This window comes from Rhinolophus hipposideros, assembly GCF_964194185.1.
Source record: "Rhinolophus hipposideros genome assembly, chromosome: 6".
Classification (NCBI taxonomy): Eukaryota; Metazoa; Chordata; class Mammalia; order Chiroptera; family Rhinolophidae; genus Rhinolophus; species Rhinolophus hipposideros.
The window spans coordinates 24,381,480-24,394,955 of NC_138052.1; the positions used below are offsets into that span (position 1 = coordinate 24,381,480).

General features: G+C 34.1%; 1 protein-coding gene across 4 annotated transcripts in view; it reads left to right on the forward strand.

Annotated features, from left to right (window-relative positions):
- Nucleotides 1–303: 303 nt before the first annotated feature.
- Nucleotides 304–13,476, forward strand: part of KYNU (kynureninase) — a 99,245-nt gene continuing 86,072 nt past the window's right edge. Inside the window, exons 1-2 of one of the 4 annotated variants that reach the window (XR_013993587.1) lie at nucleotides 304–483; nucleotides 6,817–6,998. Coding sequence is in view for 2 of the 4 variants with exons in the window: in XM_081052845.1 (XP_080908971.1) it covers nucleotides 6,830–6,998 (169 nt within the window). In the remaining 2 variants the exon portion in view is untranslated. The remainder of the gene's footprint in view (nucleotides 484–6,816; nucleotides 6,999–13,476) is intronic. The other 3 variants (XM_081052845.1, XM_081052844.1, XR_013993588.1) reach the window with 3 other exon arrangements.

Here is a 13,476-nt window from a genome sequence, read left to right on the forward strand (position 1 = left end):
AAAGCAAGGAAGGAATGCAAATTTTGGAATTTAGCTCCTGGACAAACTCGTTTGTTCAGTTCACACACAGGAGGACACCCTACTTTACAGGATTATTATAGGATATTGTTCACAAGCACAGAGATCTACCTAGTTGGAGGACAAAGATGTGTTTACTGGAGTCTAAAGAGCAGAGCTCTTTAGGGAGTCCCTACTGTTTGAAACAGAAAGCAAAAGCAGCGCTTATTTGTTTGTGACAAATTTACAATGACCTTAGGTACGGTGGGAGGAACTAAAGTTAGCTCACAAATTCCCCCACAGGGTGGAGTCTGAGCAGAAGTGCCTTGAAGTTGTTACTCTGAGTTCTGTCCTATAAATTGGCAAGGAACTCCTGAGAGGTTGGTTTTTCTTTTTAAACACGACTGGGAGCTGCGAACCCTATCAGAATTGTAGCTGGTAAGCGCTGAGACACTGATATACTCTCTGAACAGAAATATATATTCAGTAAGTTTTCCAAAGGGATATTCTCTTAGTATCCTTATCACAATGCTTTAGAGGCTTCTTTCACTAGTTTTGTCTTCTTTTTTTTCTTTTTCTTTTTTTTTTTTTTTTTGCTTTAAATTATACTCACAAAAGTGGTACAACCTCCTTTAAAAATTTCTGTTAAGACTACGTTCAGGGATCATTTATAATTCATAAAATGTTGTGTTAAATGAAGGAAACTTTATTAATGTAGTGAAAATCGATACACTGAAATCATCTGCTAAATGATGAAGACTTTTGATTAATTAAAATGAATTCTGTAGTTACTTGAGTTTAAATGATAAAATTAGATCAAAATTCAGATCATTAAATAAGGTTTAAGTCCTTTGCTTTCTGGTAACACTAGTCTGTCATGGTTGCTATTAGTCATTTTAAATATTTAGAGAACTGAAAATGTCTATTTCTTAAGCAGGGTTTCTTCCACTTTCATTTTATAAAATATTTGCCTAAGAATGGAAACCTGATATACTTTTCTCTGTATAGTTAAAAGAAGGTGTTTTTTGTTTCCTGCTTTTATTTTAAGGAGGGTGGGGTGTTATTTAGATAATACATTGGAACAAATGCATTGATCTTATTAACATGAGGCTCAGTATGTAATAAATATAATCCTAGATGTGAAATGTGCAGTTGTAATAAAGTGATGTCACTCATTTCTCAATGATAGTTTCAAAGAACTGTTCCTCTATGTATATATATATATATATTAAATGACATTTTCTTTCTCTTTTTCTCAGTAAAAAGCTACACACTTCCTTTATAATTTGCTTTACCAGATTCTAAACTTTAAACTCATGTGTCTAATTTGCTCATTTCAGACATGAAACCTGCAACTGTGTGTAATGATTAGCCACTTGGTACACAGTCATTTATTTAACTTTTTAATCTTAGACCCAGGGGTTACTAGAAGATCCTGATTTCCATGATTCCATAAAAATAATCAGTTCTTATGACTATAGAAATTTTACCTATGAAGTTTTAGCTGCCTAAATAAAATTGTGAAAATACAATTTACAAAATTTCAAAAGCAATTTTTATCAAAAGGTATTAAATTGAAAGATGTTATGAGAACATATTTTATCTATTTATAAAGGACTTTATTTCATTGATTTCATTAGATCCTAATCAAGATCCTCTGAAGAGAGTAGAATTTAACTTAATTTTATATGACATTGCAGCACAAAAGTTTAGGTGACCTGCCCAAGACTATATGTGTATATGTCCACCTTCTTAATAAAATTATCACTAAATATATAATTATAGAGAGTGACAAAAAATGTATATACATTTTAAAAAAAGAAAAAACTATTAAAATTGTAATATTCGATATATACGATAACAAAAGATGAATACAAGTCACGTTTGACTTCTGCAATTACAAGAGGTGCTCAAAGTGGTTACCATCAGCGTCCAGATACTTCTGATGACGGTGAACTACTGCTTGAGCAACATTGACCAAAGTGTCCACTTGTGTACATTTTTTTGGCAACCCCGGTATAAAGTGTAAAGTTTTGTTTAACTTAGATTGAATTTATTTCAAAATAATAGCACGTCAATTGATTTGGAAACGGTAAACCTACATAAAACATAAAGTGTGGCTTGCAAAGCATGAATTGTCATAGCTGTTGGATTGAATGCAGAACTAAGCAGCAATTATTATGAGTTCATAAGTTGTTTCCTTGAAGTGAGGGAGAGCACTGTGCTATCATGGACACTGAGGATTGAATTTACTTCTGTTGGAGGCTGTGTGGGGTGAGAGAGTGAGAGGCAGTGTGGTAGTCCTGAAAGACTATTCTGCTGAGAGATACCTCACTATCAGTGTCAGTAAGGGTGTGACACTTGGGCTGTGCAGGCCCAGAAGTGGAACCAGCCACTTTAATCTTTCTTTGCCTAGCCAGGCTGAATGGGAAGGGTTGATTAAAAAAAGAAAATGGGTTTTTGTTTCATCATTTGTCTGTTTTGTTCCTTTGGATCAAATATATAGTGACGGAAGGAGAACTGACTCTGGGTGCTGAACACAGGATGTGATATATAGATGCTGCGTTACAGAATTGTAAACCTGAAACCTACAAACTTTATGAACAATTGTTACCTCAATAAAATTTATTTTAAAAAATAAAATAAATAAATAAATTTTAAAAGTGGAATACTGGTGAGATAAGCAGGAAAAAAAAAAGAGTAAATGGGTTCATAGCCAGTGACACATTGCAGATTGAGTATAGGGCTGAAACAGAAAATAAAGGGAGATAAAGAAAATGGGACAAAGAAATATGTAAAAAAAAAAAAATTATAAAATAAGAGGCAAATAAAAATACAGTGAGAGGTTCAGGTCTCAGATCAGGAATTCTGCTCTGCACGTGTCACTCACATGCCAAGTCAAAGACAAACACAGCTGACTTAGCTCCTAAGGCAAAGTGTAGTCCCAAATACTGACCTTTATTATCCTTCTATTTCTGTTTTTGTTTGTATTCTTTTTATTTAAGAGTTTAGTCCTGAAATGAGGAAAATTATTCTGATCCTTCAGGAATGTTACAAGGATTACATAAGAGGCTAAGAAAAAATGAATATGAGTTATTTTTTTAAATAATTAAAGTTGAATTTTACCTGGATATAATGGTAGCAAAATAATCTGTATATTTATTTAGGTAACCCAGTTCAGAGTTAGAGTCAACCCCAACAAACTCTCAAATTGTTGACTCGCCAAAGAAAATCCAAAATACAAGGCAAGTTTTCTTGATTCTGAGTCTCACTGGAAATATTCCTCTATTTATTACTCATGTACTTGGAGTGAGAGAAGTTATCCCGCTAGTAACATGTCCGTTAGTTATGTCAAATAATTAACCCAGCCATTTTGTATATTCTTATCCAGCTGCCATTTTGGGAGAACACTCTACCTAAAAGGAACTATTCAGCAATGGGGTGACTACAAAGATAAATTAATGAGATTCTGCCTCCCAAGTAGAATACAGTTCAGTGGGGTAGACCAGCAACTCAGTCAAGCTACTGTAAGTAGTGGGTTTATAGTGAAGACACACCTGACAGTTAGGCAGAAAAACAGCTCATGAGGTTTTCCGAAGAGCCAAGCAGACAGCCCCTCAGGCTTACACATAGTTTGTGGCATAGAAGGATTCAATGACTCTCCAGATTGGCTTGCCCTGTCATGCTTTCAAAAACAATAGTTATTCCATTTCCGCCTATTGTGCAACAGTGATTCTTACTTACAGCTGGAATCACTTCATGCTATAACAATCAATGGTCTGTTTGACTCTGAAAAATGAGTCACTCATGGTAATACTCCATCTAGACTCTCTCATTTTATTTCTTCTTCCTATGATTCTTTAAAATTTTTGCTCCTGTTGCTAAATGCACGAATAACTATACCTAACAGCTCAGATTCCTGAAATAATTTGATTATATGCTCAGCTAAATATCATCATCATTGTGTGGTCAGAGCTTTCATAGCAAGTCATTCACAGATCACTGAAAAAACCATTGTCATTAGTGGGTCAAGTGTCCGGGAGATGTCTAATAAATGGTGACCAAGCAATCGATAATGCCAAGTGGTGGAGTCACAGTCATCTCTATTCAGTAGATATTTTCTGCAGTAGAAAGCTAACGTAGGTAGAGACCCATTTAGAATCAAATTGTCAGCATGTCAAGTGTGTTTGATCTTTCCCGTTCATATATGTATGTATATAGAGTACCTGCAGAATGTACTACTTATTGTGAGTATACTTGTTATAAGATGTGTGCTCATGAGTGTTAACAGGTGTTCAGAGGAGGAAAGACTACTTTTAGCTGAGACATCATGAGAGGACTCATGAAAAAAGTCACATTTGAAGTAAGGTTTTGAAGGATGACTAGGATCTGAATATGTAAAAGGGGGATGTAGCACACATTAGGCAATGGGAATGGCATGAGAAAAATCACAGAGACAATTTCATGAAGGAAACAAATAATTTAGTATGGTCAGATATTGAAAGAACAATCAATGTTGAGACCATTGACTTTTGTACAAAAGCATGGAGTGTAGCAATTGGAAGCCATTACCAGTATCAAAGCTAAAAACATTAGATGAAGCTCAGCATCCTTATTTGGAAACATAAAGGACGGCTCATTAGGGGAGACCATTGGCAGTTGAGAAAGGAAGAGGTCAAATAAGCAGAAGAATTTAAGTGCAGGGGACAGGAAGGATGTCTATTTTACTGGCATTTTATAACCCTCAGACATGTAATTGTTTATTGCCTAACACTGGATGTGTTGGGGTAAGAGGAAGGAAAGTGGGGTGTAGAGGAAAGATCATTAATTGTGATTCTAGAGACTTACCTATGGTAGTTTTAGTTGGTCCCCCTGCATTCTAAGCTATGAGTTGAAAAACATCAAACATTTATTTTGTAATCCAATATTCCCCTGAGCTACAGACTTAAACATTCAATAAGCAGCTTGATATTTCTACTAGGATGTTCAATATTTCTCTGAAACTTAACATGTTTTAAATAGTACTCTGATTTTCTCTTCAAAATGTTTATTTCCCTAGGTATTTCTTATTTCACTTCTTTTAACATATTTGCTCAGATCTCAAAGCTAAAAGTCATCCCCTTTCCTATCTTCACTAGAAATTATCTTTTTTTCCTCCAAAATATATTGTAAATCCAGACACTCCTCTCTACCTTTCCCCTCACTACATTTAATCTACCATCATTTCCCCCTGAACTACTAAAATATCCTTAATGTACCACTTTTTTAAAACTCATAACACAACAGATATCAGAAAAACTGACTGTTATGTAATGTAAAATTATGTCACATCATTTTCCTACTCGAGATTCTCTAATAATTTCCCATTAAATTTAGAAAAATACTCAAACTCCTTTCTGGTCTTCAAAGTTCTTCATGACTAATTCTGTCTCTGCTTTTCTTACATCATAGTTTTCCCCTCCTCCTACTTCCCTTAGTGCATTAGTTAAACAGGCCAAGTCCATCTCTACCTCAGGGCCTTTGCATTTGCTGTTATCTTCCTTCAAGTCCAGGTCTTCTCCATAATACGATTAAAAAATGATCATATATTCTATACCTTGGTCGTTCTCTATTCCATTACTCTGCTCTGTTTCCTCATAGCTCTTGAATTACCTGAAATTACATAATTTACTTATTTTTTTTGTTCTGCTACTGAAAAGTAAACTTCATAAGAGTCACTACTTATGCACTGTCTTATATACTGCTGTTCCACCAGTGCATGGTGCTACATAGTAGATGCTAAATAAATATTTATTGAAAGAGTAAGTGAATGGAGAAATGTAGAAGAGAAGGCAGCAAAAGTATACATATGTAAATCAAGCTAGCAAGAGGAATTTTTTTTTTCTCTAATACTATTCTTAATTTCAAAAAACCTAAAACTTTGAGAATTATAAATAAGTATAAAACTTGGGTGGAGTTTAAAAATATGTATTTAAATCTCCATTGTCATTCATCTCCTTCAGAAAGATTAAATTTTCTTTCCAAAAAAGGTGGGGAATGTTAAATGATGATTACATGGAATATATTGTGGTTTCAAGAAACACCAAATGGTCTTGTTTTGTTCTAAGGTTACATATATATGGTCATAAAATAAGTTTCTCATTACCAGCAGCAAGTAGATCTCGTTGGTCTTCATATGCCCCAAATTATTAACATTATTTAAAGTTACCTTTTTTAACAATATTGTTTTTATTCACAGTAAATAATTTCTTAATGTTCTATTTCTTATATGTTCTATTATACATATATCCATAGTTTTAAAACTATGATCTAAGAATCCTTGACAATGAGATAGTGGAGGTGCCTTAAGGAGAAGGATAAGCTAGGTGGGGCACTGTTTTTCTATTCTTTTCAAAAAGCATCTTTACTGTTATCTTCTAGTAAGGCATTGAGAGGAAAAAATGATGAAGTTATATATATATATATATATAATATACATATATTTTTATATATATATATATAATATATTTAATATATATATATTTGAAAGTCACTCTATGGTTCATTTTCCAGAAAAGAAAAATCAAAAGAGCTAATATTTATTGAGAGCACCATTATCTAATTTAGTATCTACAACATCCCTAAGTTACTATTATTTTCTTCTTTTATAAATGAGAAAACATTTAATCATGGAATTTGATTCTCTGGTTAATTTATTATTTCTCAGATTGGGAAAATCGGAATCTAAGTTAAAACAAAATATGTTTTACCTAAAGGGCTAATTTTCTGCAGGAAAATTATGGTGGCTTAATTATTTTTAATTTTTGTTTTCATTTTTAGCAAACAACTTGTAATGGAGCCTTTACCCCTTGAGTTACCAGCTGACACAGTGCAACGCGTGGCATCTGAACTTAGATGTTCCCCAACAGATGAAAGGGTTGCCCTCCGCCTGGATGAAGAAGATAAGCTGAGGCACTTCAAGGAGTATTTTTATATTCCTAAAGTGCAGGATCTGCCTCCAAGTAAGTATATTGGAAAGGATTTTATTTGTCTTAATTTATTAACATATTTTTGCTACTGCAAGTGTTTATTATAAATCTTTGAAAAAAATCATAGTTCTATTACATCAGAGCCATTGCAATTGTCTGAAAAACAGCTGGTTCCTGGTGCTACTAAATCAATCTCCCATCACTGATTAGCCTCAAATCCTTTGTTTCCTCTCTTCGTCTGTATAAAATACTTACATGGTGCTTATACTATCATTTACTTCTTTGAACAAAAGAGTGACATTGAAAGTTATAGGCAGATGCATTTACTTGTTCTCTAAGCACTTATAGCTCAAAACTATTCTATTCCAATATAATGTTAGGATATCTCTTATTTTGTGGCACCTTGTTTAAGATAGCGTATTTGCCTTAGATAGAATGTTATTTTGGGATTTGGTCTATTCAATTTTATGGGAATTGCCATTTTTTGAGTAAAGATGGTATAAATAAGACTTACCAAAAAAAAGTCTATTATTAAGAAATGAATACTGCATTAACAAAATAGTGAAATAAGCTGACTCCGTTGTTGAATAGGGAGATGTTCTGTTTAAAAAACAAAAACAAAACCTAGGTAGCACAGATATAAAACTATGAAATAAATTTTCATATTTGGCTTTACTCCATTTTAAATCAAGGAAAAAGGCAACCGGGTTGAACAGAATTGATCCACCAAAATGGGTTTCACATACTTTATAATAGAGTTTAATTTTCTTTTTTTTTTTTCAGATTAAGGGAGGCAAATGCAATTTTTGATACTCATAATCCACGAGAATCAGCTACCATGTTTCCCCGAAAATAAGACTGGGTTTTATATTAATTTTTGCTCTAAAAGATGCATTAGGGCTTATGTTCAGGGGATGTCATCCTGAAAAATCATGCTAGGGCTTATTTTCCGGTTAGATCTTATTTTGGGGGAAACACGGTAATATGATTTTAGGATAAAATTATGTCACATAACTATCTTAATCAGCTTACATGTTATTATGTAACAAGATGACACCCTGTAGTATTATGGAAGGATGAAATGAGAGAAAGCCCTATTTCCAATTTAAACTTGCTTAATATCAATTGAGAAATACATTGATACAAATGACAGTTGCATGAGACCAGACAAAATGGGGTTGTAGATGAAGTGACCTGAGATCACAGATGAAAACTCTTTTAAGTCTTTCTAGAAATCTAGAATGAAAGGGTATTTTGATTTGGATCTTAAGAGATGAAAAGAACTATTAATACTTGAAAATGAGGAAATTACATCTAAGATCATTCCTTCAGTGATAGGAGAGAAGGGGCTCAGTGGCCTGCAGGACATAGTGTAGAAGTCCTCAGAAATGCTCAGGACTCACTTGAAACAATACGCTCTGGTGACCCTGCCCCACTGTGCTCTCCAGCCCTTGGGTTGCCTGGGAGATTTGATGAGCTTCTGTTTGAGGTATGACAGCAGGACACTGGAGTGTCACAGAGCTTTAGGCCACCTTTTCAGCACACAACAAGAGCTATAAATCAGGAATCAGGGCTCTAGAACTTTATGACATTTATTGAAAATTATAATTTTCTCACAATTAAAAATAATTTATTTTCCTGAATGATTAGGAAACCAGATGCAACAAAGTAAGCAAACAAAAATACTAACAAAACCTTTCCTGGGAGGGTAGATGATGGTATAACAGAGAGAAGGAAGAATGTGGCAGAAGCACTGAGATGAGAAAATGGCCAGTGGTCCACTGCGGCTTCAGCTTGGGCTGAATGTCTTGGGGAATGACATAATAACAGCCACACAATGGCAGCCACATCTAGACACACATTTATGAACAATGACTATTTCCTGCACCTGGAGGGGATGCATTAGGGGAGTTTGGTGTCTTTGACTTTCTTTTCTTAAGATGCCTTTATTCTATACAATACCATTAAGGATTTCAGGTAAGATCTAACCCTGAATTTCCAGGAATAGAAGACTGGAAATTACAGGCTACACAGAACGTTAAAATGGTATTTTGAATTTGTTACTTTTTCTGTTTTTGAATCTAACATTCATTAACTAACATAACTTTCATCCTTAGGTTGAGTCACTTTCATTCAACAAATATTGATTATTTACCTTTTCACATTCCTCCACATGGCTTTGAAATTTGCTTTCTAATTCATCCCTGCCATTCATAGCATGAGCAACTAACAAAAGTCATAATGTTTGTCTTGGAAGCCACTGTGGTCTAAGATTGTGGTGAATTTCTGGTTCTAACTGTAGTTGGGTGAATTTTGAGAAGAAAATAGCCTTTCAGTACCTCCATATGGAAAAGCCACATACTGCTTAAAAATCTTTAGGGTCTTACAGAGCACGCAAATGAGATAATCTGTAGAATAATGACGAATGACAAATGTATTGCCAACTGAGGTCTCTCTTATGTATCTCTTTAAATGTATTTTTGAGCCAAGTTTTTTGTTCCTGCCTCCCCTTGCCCCCCGAACCCTCCACCAGGAATGATCAGCTCCCGAAGGGTTTGGGAATTACTGTGATAAAAATATTGTTTATCTGGCTGAAGGGCCAATTCATTTGGACAAAAAATACCTACTGTTCTTGCCTGGGATCATTGACCCAAGACCTTCCAAAACCTGGCAACATGTCTGTCACGTCACTCTTATATAACTTAGTTACTTTTTTACTTCATCAGTTTACAAGGGCAATGCTGACGTTGTGATGCTGAAGCAGGTGAAACAGACAGAAAGCAACGTCATCCCATATCTCTCCTGCCAGGGATTAGGTGAAGGAGAATTTTCTTAACCTTAAGGTAACCATCACCTCACATGAGGGAAAAAACAACAACACCTCATGTGACGGAACAAAAAACTAACCATCACTTCACATGAGAGAAAAACAAGAGCATCTCATGTGAGGGAACAAAAAGCTAACAGACAAATCTAACCATCACCTCATGAGGGAGAAATAGACAACATAAAACAATGAAGATATATCAGTCCTGAAAGCTATATCAGTCAATGAAGCAGAATTTTTCTAACATCTTCTCAACAGGTAGCTATCACTAATATAATTAGCTTATTTGGGAACTGTTCATTTAAAGAGAACCCAGTTTTGTTTTGCTTTGTTTTCTCTTTTGTTGCTCTGCTACTTATTCCTTGACCTCAGAGTTAAGACATTGGCAGCTGTGTTTCAAGTAATAGAAAACAGGTGGGGTCAAAGAAGAAAAGACGGTGCATATGGTCTTTCCCTTGAGGAAGATTCTCAGAAATAGCCTTGGTACATTTTGCTATGCATTTCCTACATGCCATGGGCCAGTTGTGTGTTCATGGGCCATCTATGGTGTTTCCCTGAAAATAAAACCTAGCCAGACTATCAGCTCTAATACAAAAATTTGGAGCAAAAATTAATATAAGACCCAGGATTATATTATTATATCATATCATATCATAGCATAGCATATCATATCATATATCATATCACATCATATTATACCTGGTCTTATATTAAAAATTATATTAATTTTTGCTCCAAAAGATTCATTAGAGCTGATAGTCTGGCTAGGTCTTATTTTCGGGGAAACACGGTATGTGTAAGGAGGATTGAGTGTAAAATATCATTTCTATGCTTGGAAACCACATGTAAAGCTTTCAATTCTATTAGTATAGAAGAAGAATAGAATAGAATTTAGGGCACGGCTAGCACCGTATTTTAATATGCAGCATCTTGTGCATATTAATATGCAGCTTTGCAAAATGATACTCTAGGTTCTACAACTTATTATTCTGCTTTCCAATGTTGTCTGACAGCCCTGAAGCTAGCAGAGTAGCGGACAACCACATGTCTTTTTCTAATCTCATCTCTTCTTCCAACTTTTTAACTATTTGCAGTTGTTGCTTTCCAGTAAAAACTAGGAAACAGGCATCTAGGAAACAGGATGCTATCATATATTAGCAAACTTATAAATACATTTCAAAAATTTTAGATGTATATTCTTCCTCATAGTAATTTTTTTTTAAAATGTGGCATACCCAAATATCTTTGTCTCTTTATAGAAAGAATAAAAATCCAAAATTAAATATTTGGAAATGATTTACTATTCAATGAATATCAATTATTTAGTTTAACTTAGTACACATTTTTATTTTATTTTCATTTATTTGAGTTACTTGCTTTTAACAATTATGCTTGGGTTAAGCATTAATCAGCCAGTGACTATCTCAAGTTATTTTTCTTGTTGACGAGTTTTGTAAGAGATAGCATGAGATTATTTGATCAGTAACCCAGATAGGAAAAGTCAGATGTTTGCATGACATTCAGTATTGACAACTCTGAAAACATGCCTGTTTTTATTAAATCAACAAACTTAAACTTGTTTTTATTTATCAAATATTATCCCAGGTTCTGTGAACTTGAAAACATTTGGATTAATTTCTATATTTTTGAGAGTATACTTAATTTATATACCGCTTGTTTGTCTTCAAAATGATTAAATAGGGATCTTTATAAACTAATTTTAGTACTACTTTCCAGAAGAGGAAAAAAAAATATATATGTATATCAGGTACCTATATAACATATACACACATATATATACATACATAAACATACAGATAGACACAAACAGAAATCTTAGAGCTTAAAAAAAAATTAGCTATGTCTCAGATACAAAACTCAAAAGAACAGTTGTATCCAAGTAGTATTTCTGGCAGATGGAATAAGTTAAGGTTACCTGTTCAGATGGCCAAAGTCTTTTATTAACGATTTTTATTTCATGCTATGAAGATACTTTTAGAGCTATTTTTGGAGTCGTTTTGTCTGTTAGAAGCTTCTTCATACATGTAAAAGAATGCATCACATTGTGTCTAAAAGATATGAGAGCCTCTCTTTTTAAGGATGTCCTTTAAGGTGGACTTGTCTAAAACACAGATTCCCCAGAATGACCATTACAATTCCAAAGCATCCAAAAACTTCCATTTTTCAAGAAAGGAACAAGTTCCTGGTTCAAGGTCTAGAGTGTCCTACCTTGCCTTTGGATTCCCTAAAATGTCTTAACTATGACCCGTTTTCCAACAGCTGTTCCAAAACATCAGGAACTAGGTGTGTTCCACCCCGCCCCCCTCCCACCTTTTGAACATGATGAGTGACTTACTAGAAGCTTCAACCAAGAGAACAGAACAAGTAAACAGTAATAGAAAATAAGTGTGCACAATAAATTTGGAAAGTTCAGAATGCAAAGCAAGCAAAGATCAGATCCTAGACCAACCTAAGAACTCCACAGTCAGCCAGAAAGCCGTGAGCTTAAAGGGCCCTGCTGGTACCAACATCTGGTTAGTTCACTGGCCTCAAGTTTACGGGCATTTGTCTTCTTTGGATTTCACTTCTGATGCTATAAAATGTCAAAGGTTAAGAAATAGCCAAAGTAAAACCAATGAATTACTGAAGTTCAATTAGTAACAATTTATTGTACACACATGAAAAAGATAGTTGGCAGACCAGGAGCACTCAAACCAAAACATCAAATGACTTTTCTGGGTATATTGTTACAAAGCATCTTGTAAAGGCAGTGGCTTTATTATTCAAAGTGATTGGTAATAAGCTAAATTAAGGCGCCTAAACTGATTTTGACTCTTCAGGAAAACTTCAAGGCTGCACTTTGTTTGCTTTTGATTTTGACTTTAAAAAGGACACTTGAGTTGTGTCCAGTTTTGGTAATTATAAGTTGCTGCTATAAACATTATAATGTACAAGATTTTCTGTGAGTGTAAATTGTTTATCCAACTTATTTTGTGCATGTGGAAGGTCAGATAGTAAATATTTTACTCTTGGCAGGCCACATATTCAATTTCTCTCTTTTTTGTCTTTTTTCCATTTAAAAAGGTAAACGGAAAAAAAAAAAATCTTAGCTTGTAGGCTACACAGAATTGAGCAATGGGCTGGAATTGGCACAATAACCATAATTTGTTAAACCCTGATCTAGTATACCTTATCATATTGCAAGTGGATTTGTAACTTTATAAGGAATTGCCAAACTTCCAGAGTGGTTGCACCATTTTGCATGTTGCATTCCTACCAGCAATGTATGAGAGTCTGTTGGACCCCAATGTTACCAGCTGTTGGCATTGTCAAACTTTTGTTGTTTTGTTTAGCCATTCTAATGAGTATAGCAATATTATTTTCATATTTATATGCATTTCCCTAATGGCTAATGAACTTAAGCATTAACCATTTTATAAGTTTGTGTACCATCCACATTTCTCCTTTAAAAAAAAAATGTCTGCTCCAATTGTTTGACCATTTTTAAGTTGAGTTTTCTTATTGTCGAGTTTTAAGAGTTCTTTAAATATTCGGTATATAAGTCATTTGTTAAATAAGTGATAGGAAACTATTTTCTCCAAGTCTGTAGTTCATATTTTAATACTCATAAAAGTATCTTTCACAGATCAGAGGTTTTTAGTTTTGAGGATGCCTAAGATGTGA